The following is a 10,293-nucleotide window of genomic DNA, read 5'->3' as shown; positions in this document are numbered from 1 at the left end:
CCTTAAAATTCACCCAGTCCACCCCCCTGCCATGGACAGAGACACCTCCCACCAGACCAGGTTGCTCAAAGCCCTGTCCAACCTGGCCTTGGACTATTCCAGGGAGGGGGCATCCACACCTTCCCTGGGCAACCTGTGCCAGTGTCTCACCACCCTCACAGTGAAGAATTTCTTCCTAATATCTAGTCTAAATTTTCCCCCTTCCAGTTTAAAGCCATTCCCCCTCATTCTATCACTACCTGCCCTTGTAAAAAGTCCCTCCCCAGCTTTCCTGTAGGCCCCCTTCAGGAACTGGAGGACCACAATAAGGTCCCCTCGGAGCCTTCTCTTCTCCAGGCTGAACAGCCCCGACTCTCTCAGCCTGTCCTCGTAGGGGAGGTGCTCCAGCCCTCTGATCATCTTTGTGGGCCTCCTCTGGACCTGCTCCAGCAGCTCAATGACCTCCTTATATTGGGGGCACCAGAACTGGATGCAGTACTCCAGGTCGGGTCTCACGAGAGATGATGGCACCCACGGGCAGTGCCTGCTGAGGAGAAATCCCCGAACCGAGGGTACGGGCCATCTTAAGTTGAAAGAAGATTTTTCTGAGTTCTGGTAGCAGTTACCTGTTGATCTCTACTTTCCCAGGTGGGCTTTTAATGCGAAACAGAAAGAATAACATTTATTATACTATTTCCAGTCAAGAGTCTGGCTTTATTTTCTCTGGCTTTTTTTTATATGCATATCTTAAAGACAGTTCTGAACGAAGTCTGAGTTAGACAGCAAAGCCACGCATACCGATATTGGCCTGATGTTTGCAGACTTATCTGGTAACTGCTGTCGAATCAAGTTTTGTAGCCACTGTCAAGAAAAGGGCATGTATTTGCTGAGTGATAATTTTAATCTCTAACTTTATTGCAGATTTGTAGGTGTATATAAAATGCTTAATGTCTGTGTACACACTAGTAATGATGTTTATTATATGCTTGATTTAATTTTTCTTGTTCATGAGTCATAACTGGTTTTATCAACCACTTTTCCAGTTAATTGAGAGGAAAGACATTTAGTCAGTTATAATTTAGCCATCTCATACGTTTTGCTTCTCTTCCGTACAGCATCTATTTCCCTGGAAAGACGTATGAAAATGTGAGCACAAACTTGAGACTCACAGAGTGTGATGTCTCTTCTCTGTCTGCATATGGAGACTACATTTTACGGGTCAGAGCGGAGTCAGGAAACAACCACTCGCACTGGGCAACCATCAGATTTAAGCCAATGGATGACAGTAAGCCTTTTTCTAATCTTCCACAAAAAAGATATTGTCTGCTATTGTCTGCACCTTTACAGTTTGGCTCCATAAGAAAAGCTGTAGCGTGCAGATAATTTTTGAATTTAATTACATTGTACTATTAAATCTTACTTATAACACTTCCATTTTTTGAAGGCAGAAGTTCAACTTCAGAGTTGCACAGTAGGTTCGCTTTATGGCAGCAATTGAAACTTCTTTTGAGAAGGTTTGAAATAATGTATATTTTTCCCTTAAAGTAAGGCTTTGTTTATATTTTTTCAGCCAGGGAGAGCTTTTCTTCAAGGATTCAGGCTTTGTATATATCTAAATAAGTTCAGTTACTTTCTTCTTCATTGCTATGTCAGGCAAAAAGCTTTTTTTTCCTTAATTAAAAAAAAATCACAGTGAAAGATTAATTTTTAGTCAAGAAGTCTTCATTGCAGCGTATTGCCCTTCTCTCAGTGAAGCTTTACAGCCTTTTGTGCAAGATGATTTGGACACTGTCCTGCATTAAGGTGCGCAGCAGAGCTGTTAATCGTGTTGCTGTCACCGGGGAATGAGGAAGTGGTTTTTACCAATGAGCGACCTTTATTTTGTACATTCTTATGCCACTCTTAAGCAAAAATGAAATTATTTATGTAGTTAATGTTACCCAAGGCTTTTTTGTCCTCACAGCTGTTAATACAGAACCGTGCAGGAGACTTCTGTTACACTTCATCTTTAAGAAAAACTTTTTTAAAATCCTTTTCTTTCTTGTTCTGCCTTCATTTGCTTTGATTACATCATTCTGTTCCGTGGATGTCAGAGAGCCATTTTACAGTTTGCAGCCTTGTTTTTCAGAATGCTTTATTGGTTATCTCTCTCCAAAAGCATAATATTGATGTAATTAAATCTGCCTAGAACAGAAGCACTGAAACACAGCACAGAAAAAAAAAATACACCATTGCAAGAAAAATTACAGCCAAAAGAAAATGTAATGCAGAAAGTATGAATGGATTTTCAGAGCAGAGAGCAAACATGTAAATCATGAACGGAGTTGTAGTTTGACATATACCTGAAAGAGCATGGGGCCTTCAGAGCAGGCTTGGCTTTGAAACGGCAGATTATTCCTGAACTGAGAAAATCTGGTTATAAAACTACCTGGAAAGAAAGACCTGGGAGTATTGGCCAACTGGCCAAATCTCTGAGGAGGTCATGAGGATTTTTAATGTTATCCTAGCTGATCTGAACAGGGCATCATGATAAAAATATCTGATTTTCCTTTCTGTGTTATTATTTCTGCTAGCGTTTTTGTAAGAAATTCCACGCTGTGTCATAGGAATAGCCTAAGAAAACCAGAGTAACCAAGACCCTCCTCATGTTATTTTTTCACAAGTGTAACATGTTCATGAGCATTACATGGTCCAGCAAGTCGATTTTTTTTGTATTTTTAATTGAAGAAACACATATTTCTAGAGGAATGCAAAATTGGTTGCATATTGAGCTCTTCCTTTCTTAGACACTTGGTAGCTTGACTGTAGCAAGGCAGAGTTGTCTGTCGGAATGACAGGAGACACTAATGGAGAGCTCATTGCAGACACAATGTAGTTGATAACTAAGCTACTCATGAGTTAATTTAGGTAGTGGCACCAAAACATAATAAGGACAAGCCATTTTCAAAATCTGAGAATATAATTAATATTCAGTCTAAGGAGCTCAATCCTTAAGACATGCAGAAATAATTCAAGTGTGTCAGTTTTTCCAAGTGATCACAATGAAAGAAACGTTAAAACACTTCACTAGAGAGGGTCTCCTCAGGAAAGACAGATGTTGCAACAGCTTGGCCCAGAAAGAGAAGCGAGTAATAACCTGTAGAAATAGTCCTTTCTCTCCCAGGAATCACCACAGCTGGCAAAAGAGAACTGAGTCAATTTAGTGCATTGGAAAATTAGTCTGCAAAAATATCCGTTATTTAACCACAAAAATAAATCCCTTTCAAGACCAGTTCTATACGGAAATGATTTGTTTATGCCTGACCCATGAAAGGCAATTACTGTCTTCTAATAGATTAAATTATTTAAAGCGTGAATTGTCGTAGGTTCTGTAAAAATGTTGAACTGAAAATGACGTGGAACTGAATTCCACTTTTTCTTCTTCTCCACCATTCCAATATATAGCAGTCATTGGGCCACCCGATGTAAAAGTGAAGTCAGAGTCCGGGTCGCTGCACGTGGATTTCGTAGGCCCTGTTGCTGAGCACGAGAAGTGGCCTCTAAAGCATTATTATGGCTCATGGAATTACAGGATACTGTACTGGAAAAAAGGCAGCGATACAGAGGTAACTTCTGCTTCCCACGTGTTGTGACTCCGTGACTTTGATACACGCTTTTCTTGGTAAAATACAGTGCTGACGAAGGTCTGAAAGCTAACTGTATGGATGTAAAAATGTATCTCTACTAATTACAGTGTAATAAAATCTAGTCACTACTGCTATTCAGAGCAAATGGCAGATAGCTGTATAGTTAAAGAGTATCCTGGGTATCATTTGCTCTTTCCATAATTAGAAATAACTGCTACGTTATGAGAGTTTATTCCCTCAGTTTAGCGGTGATTTATTTGGGATGCAGTCTGTCCCACCAGATCTCTGCATTTCACACACTTAGAAGCTGTAACTCCAGCTGTATCTGTGGTCATGGCAATAAGCTGAATTAAATTCAAATCTCATGTCGTTCAAGTATTTGTGCTCTTCATGGGACTCCAGGCTTTGAATACCACCGTGGCTGGTGGTAGGTAGTCACCTTCACCTCTTCAATCTCTACCAGTTGTAATTTACTTTCTTCTTCTCGTGGACAGCCTCATCCACAGACAGATGTGTTACTCAACTCAAAAGACTTCTCCATACAAAATGCATGGAGAAAGGTCATAAATAATATATTAATTATAGGGTTATGAGCTCTATTACAGGAAAAAAAAGAAGCCCTTTACCGGAAGATATCAGTCACAGTGTAATTAGTGCTTTGTACATCAGTACAATCTTCATATAATACAGCTCCACTACATGCAATTCTGGTTTGTATTTGTTAACCTGCAAAATTCTTTGGCATTCAATTCCAGAAAATGAGAGATCATAATTTCCCAAAAAACAGACTGGTTTTCAATTCCCAAACTACAAGAAATTAAGGTATTTGTATCAGAAATAGTGTAGCCAGCAGGACCAGGGAAGTGATTGTCTCCCTGTACTCAGCACTGGTGAGGCCGCACCTTGAATACTGTGTTCAGTTTTGGGCCCCTCACTACGAAAAGGACACTGAGGCACTGGAGCGTGTCCAGAGAAGGGCAATGAAGCTGGTGAGGGCTCTGGAGTGCAAGCCATGTGAGGAGCAATGAGGGAACTGGGGTTGTTTAGTCTGGAGAAAAGGAGGCTGAGGGGAGACCTTATCGCCATTTACAACTACCTGAAAGGAGGTTGTAGTGAGGTGAGGCTCAACCTCTTCTCCTAGATAACAAGTAATAGGACAGAAGGAAGTAGCCTCAAGTTGCACCAGGGAAAGTTTAGGAAATATTGGGTATTAGGAAATATTTCTTCACTGGCTATCAAGAACTGGAATGGGCTGCCCAGGGAAGTGGTGGAGTCACCATCACTGGAGGTGTTTAAAAGATGGGTAGATGAGATGCTTAGAGACATGGTTTAGTGGTGAAGTTGGCAGTGTTTGGTTTATGGTTGGACTTGGTGATCTTAAAGGTGTTTTCCAACCTAAATGATTCTATGATTCTATTAATTTCCATAGAGATCAAAGAAGCAAAAGGTATAGACTGTGTAAATTCATAGGTTGTTTCTTGAAGTATATGCTTGCTTAAAATGTTGAAACCTAGCTACAGTCTTCTCACTCCTGAGAAAGAATCTCTTACTATGCAATGGGGCATGTTGTAGGGATTCCTGTACTCCGCAGGGACCATAGAATTACAGACTTAACCAGTCATTGTCTCAACAGCAAGTTGCATCTGCTCTCAGTCACCTAATAGCTTCCACAAGCCTTTTTCTTTCTTTTGTCTAGATCATCCATCCTACTTGCTCCATCTCAAATTAAATTATGTTTGCCTGCGACAGCACTCTCAGTTGATCTCATTTGGTTACACATTTGTTTGTCTCTGCAGGCAGATCTGATTTATCACATCTCTGTAGCCTAAAACTTCATTAATGCTGTTAGAAGCAGCCAGAAAGTCAATGGTGTGAGTGGTCTCACACTCTGATTACAGCTGAAATCAATGTAGAGTTACCAGTTGTGACATAAGCAGGGCATTTCATTCTGTCTTTAAAAGCCTTATTCATATTGCAGCTTTAGCTGCTGGGATTTGTCCTACTACCTGTAACTTCAATTACTTAGCTAGTTCGCTCACTGCACTCATGCTTTTCAAATTCTTTGTATTCTTCTCTGTTATTAGGTAGCTCACGTAGATACTAAACATAACTCTGAAATACTGTCTCAGTTGGAGCCATGGACAACCTATTGTATTCAAGTGCAAGCAGTTATCCCCGAGTGGAACAAGACTGGGGAACTGAGCGAAGAGCTTTGTGAGCAGACAACCCACAACGGTAATACCTGCTGCACCACGAGGGAACACACGCTGCAGGGAACTAGGAAATGTGCAAAGCCATTCAAAATGAAAACCAGTGTAATGCATAAACCTTCCAAAAAGGGATGTGTTTGTTACTTCAGTATTGTTTGGTAGTTAATACCTGTGCACCTTTGGAATGCAGGAGTTGAAAACTAAGTGAAAACTACAAGCAATATAGCACGGATGGTGTGATGCTTTACTTTGCTGCAGAGGCCTGAAAATCAGAGTTAAGTGGAGCATAGGCTCATCACTGATCACACTGTGTGCCTGAATTTCTTGCACCATTAGCTGTATTCATTATCTTGTGAAAGCCTTTGCTGTGTGTATCTGTAACTGAGATACAGGTGTTGCAGTCTGCTTCATCTGTGGCAATATTGCCAGTGTCTGTCATGAGGCTAGGGCATTATACTCTTTCTCTGTAACACACAGCAGTTAGTGATCAATAATATCAACAATTATGTTGTCTCTATGCTTTTCTTTTTATTTTGAAGGCAGTTAAGTACCTTTCTAGCCATGCCACCTTAGCTGCTGTCTGTGGCGTCCAGCAAAACCCACTGTGTGGTCTGACCCTGTCGTATTAGCAGGGGGCTTCATGTCCTTCATTAAAAGAAAGGATAAAGTCCTAGATACTGTCTTTTTCACAGGCATAATGGGTATTTCAAGTAACTTACACCCTCAGATAACTTACGAAAAATTTGAGACACAAGTTGTTGAGGAAGCCATTTGGGAGAAGCCCGGAGAAGCCACTCTGCAAACCATTTGGTTTTCCTCATATATTTTTCCCATATATATTATCTGCATGCACTGCAGTTGAATTGCAGGTGGGTTTTGGTGGTGATGTTGCTTGTTACTTCATGGCTAGAACAGTGCTTAGCAAGCATAAGTTGGTTTAAAACACTTAGGCTGTGATGCATGGATACCTCTTTGTTCCCGTTGCCTGCTGTGAAATCACTGTGCGTGACATATTTTTTTAAAAGGCTGAGGAGTTTAGAATTGTACAGACTTTTGGCCTCTGCTGTCTTTACTTTGCTGCCATTTCTACAGATTTCTTAAAGAGAAAAGTGGAAGCCTGTACTCTGGTAGTGTGTCAACTCCTACGCTACTGAAAGACCAAACTGTGTACAGTAGCTTTTTACATTATATCACTTTGTGGATGCTTCTGTTGGTCTTTTTTCCTTCAGTCATGTCCCTAGGATTGCATGTAGAATCACCAGTGTGTGTAACTGTAAATGTCTAAATATGATGGCTTGTAAGCTTACTTTATTGAGAACTTCCTCAGCCTGTTCAGACTAAAAATTTAAGAGCTAAGAGGTATTTTGCATCTGGAAACAAAAACTTACGCCTGCAGTTACAATTTTGTAATGGTTTAAAAAAAAATCCATAGAGATTATACAAGTGATAATGCTAAAACAATATATTCAGAAATTAATAATCACAGTTAATTTTTTTTCTTGTCTCTTGCAGGTGTAACTCCCTTGTGGATAATTGTGACCACTCTTATAGGATCAATGTTGGTCGTTGTAATATCTGTTCCTGTTTGTTTCTTTTCCTTTTTGTATCTATATCGACTCACCAGACACGTTTTCTACCCTTCATATATTTTCCCGCAACACTTGAAAGAGGTTTGTTTTCTACCTAAGAATATGAAAGTCAGCATTTTCAGCAGAGCCACCAGCCTTTCAAAGGCTCTCTGTGCCAAAACTTTTAGAGCTTCTCTTATTTTGCCTTCTTTAATTTGCACCTGATTGTTAGCCATCTGTGAAATGCAGACTGTTCTGAGGGAGTTTTAGACTATAAGCAGCAATGCTGGTTATGTGTTGTTACATAGTCGTCGTGCGTGGTAAAACTCTCCCTTCTGCCAGTCGCAAAAAGCCATTCAAATAAGCATAAATGATGAAGTTGTGAACTTTGGAAAAAGCTGAAAAAGGAAGGTACTTTTCAGTGTGAGAAAGGTAGTGGAAGTTAATTCATTTAATATTTAATTTCTGGCCATAAGAGTCATAAATTTTGCATGAATGTTACCTTAGTTTTTTTCATCATGTTCTGTGGCACTGCACAGACGTAAGTAAGAAGCAGTGAAATTAGACTTCCTTTTGAAGTATACTGATGTACTGTAAACCCTAAAATACTGTCATTCTGAATTGTTCTGCACAGAGTGGTCCAAAATATTTAAAAGCTGAACACCTTAAAAACTTGGTATAGACTTTTAATCCTAAAGCAACTGCCTAATTCGTAATATGAAGCTTTATATAGCTTAGAAACAGGATGTTTTCTTTCATTTTAAAGTGAAAGAATAACAGGTGTTAACCTTCAGTTCCTCTTCTTAGATAGCGAACAACTGAGCTATCTGTCTCCACTATCTCATTTTAGACTTAAAATTCCACATTTGTTCTCCTGAAGCAAAGTTCTTTTGCAAATATAATACTGAGTTTTAACTAAAGTAAAGAATGCAGTGAAATCTGAAAATTCAGGATGAAATGAGAGCAATGGATGTTAGCCATTACTGTTGGGGAAAACCACTGACACTGTTACCTGTATTGCAACTTAAAAAGGCCGTATCAGAATCTCCTCCAAGAAACAAGGCTATACAGAGTGTTACATACGCTGAAGTTACCTACCTGTACTCTTCTAAGCTTCCTGCAGTTTATCTTGGGTCTTTCTTTTTGGCTTATTTGGAGCTCAGGAGACAGAGCCTTTGCAGCTGACTTAGCAGTTGTCTTGTGCTTTAGGTTGAGCCCACGCTCAGCACACAGTAGTTCGGTGAACGTGGAGCTCAGCTGCTGGGAAGGTAGCATTGCTCTGATCAGTACAGGATGTGGTCAGATTTCATTTTGCACCCAGGTTTCTCACAAGAAAGAGAGAATTTTTGGTTTGTTCTAGTGGGTTATGGTGGTTAATCACAGTAATTGAAGGTCAGTCGTGCTTACCTAAAATTACATTTATCAAAGGCAGTGGCTTCACTGCATGAACATTTGAGATTGCAGGTCACTGACAGAACATTTCAAATCAGTTTGCTAGTAATAATATTAGCATTTATTTTTGTAATTACAGTGAACAGGACTCCTGATAGAGCAGCTTGTTTCTTACGTAAAATGCACTAAAAGCAAAGGTAATAGACAGGGGTCAGGTCACAAGAACAAAGTGCAGTTGTACTCCTCCAGCCGCTACCAATAACATGAACTGCCACTTCAGCTACCAAAACAAGGGATTAAGATGTTATTACTGTGTTGAGTAGGTGTGCTGTTCTTGTGTTGACATTCAAAATGCAGTCATGACATCCTGCCAAGTCCATGTTGATTCTTGAGGCCGGCTCCATCTTATCAATAGAACAGGGAGTGGGAGGAAGTTGTGATATTTTGGTACTAAAATTAAGTCATCTTTCTCACTGAACTGCATAGCCCTGCAAATCTCCCTCCCTCTCCGTTACTTGACTAAATGGTTATGGTTTATCACAGAATGTTAGGAGTTGGAAGGGACCTGGAAAGATCATCTAGTCCAACCCCCCTTATGTTGACATTTAAAGCATCGCTATTTGATGTCTGAGCAGACAGCTCTCTCAGATGGCAGGAACAATTCACATCTCTTGGAGCTATTTGACAGATCTCTCTGTGAACTCCTTCACCTACAGTCAATCACTGTGTTTAGTTTTTGTTTCCAAACAAAACCTAGGTATTTTATTTTTATTTAAGACAGTTTATATTCCAAAGACATCACTAACCCCTGGAGTGTCTTCTTGCAAATAAAGGCACTTTTGACTTGCTTCCAAGCCTCGCACAGAATACTAAAAAGAACAGAGAGATTATTACATTGTCACCCCTCTGGGACTTCCAAGGATTGAGAAAGCCAGCTGACGTGTGGAAAACAATATAAAACATATAAAATCTAAGCAAACAGGATGGTATGGCTGGTGCAGCCTAATTCTCATTTCCTCTTTCCTTCACAGTTTTTGAGCAAGCCTCCCAGTGGTTCACAGTTTTTTTCTCCACTCCCACAAGAAGAGCATCTTTTCTACGACAAGCTAACTGTCATTTCGGAGGAATCCAAAAGTCACTGTGATGAGAATGGGGATGAGGCCAGCAAGACAACAGAGCACCTCCAGGACTCTGAACAAGAAGGTTCTGATTCACAAATAGCACCAGCTTCAGCAAAGGCCTAAATGCACTCCTCATGCTTCACTCGGACCAAAAGAAAAGCAAATGGGCTGTCAAGTTCATCTTCTTATTGCAGCATTCTTAAGACAGTGAAAATTCACATACAAAGATATGCACAGAGACTTTTGACAGAATCATGTTATTTTTCTGAAGTACAAGATACTTGACTATAAATGACTAATTAAATGATACATAATTTTTGCCACTATTTGTAGTGGCTCACTGTTAAATTGTAGCAATACCTAGGACTGTATTATGTAATTAATTTAAAAAGCAAAT

At 39.9% G+C, this 10,293-nt stretch overlaps 1 protein-coding gene across 1 annotated transcript in view; it reads left to right on the top strand.

Moving 5' to 3' along the window:
• Positions 1-10,019, top strand: part of IL10RB (interleukin 10 receptor, beta) — an 11,758-nt gene extending 1,739 nt beyond the window's left edge. Inside the window, exons 4-8 of the mRNA XM_010183944.1 lie at positions 1,095-1,264; positions 3,424-3,584; positions 5,690-5,840; positions 7,328-7,485; positions 9,807-10,019. Coding sequence (XP_010182246.1) covers positions 1,095-1,264; positions 3,424-3,584; positions 5,690-5,840; positions 7,328-7,485; positions 9,807-10,019 — 853 coding nt within the window. The remainder of the gene's footprint in view (positions 1-1,094; positions 1,265-3,423; positions 3,585-5,689; positions 5,841-7,327; positions 7,486-9,806) is intronic.
• The last annotated feature ends 274 nt before the right edge of the window (positions 10,020-10,293 follow it).

Source organism: Mesitornis unicolor, unplaced genomic scaffold, assembly GCF_000695765.1.
Source record: "Mesitornis unicolor isolate BGI_N332 unplaced genomic scaffold, ASM69576v1 scaffold42654, whole genome shotgun sequence".
Lineage (NCBI taxonomy): Eukaryota > Metazoa > Chordata > Aves > Mesitornithiformes > Mesitornithidae > Mesitornis > Mesitornis unicolor.
Note: the sequence above shows the minus strand (reverse complement) of the source record. Positions and strands in the feature narration are given on the sequence as shown.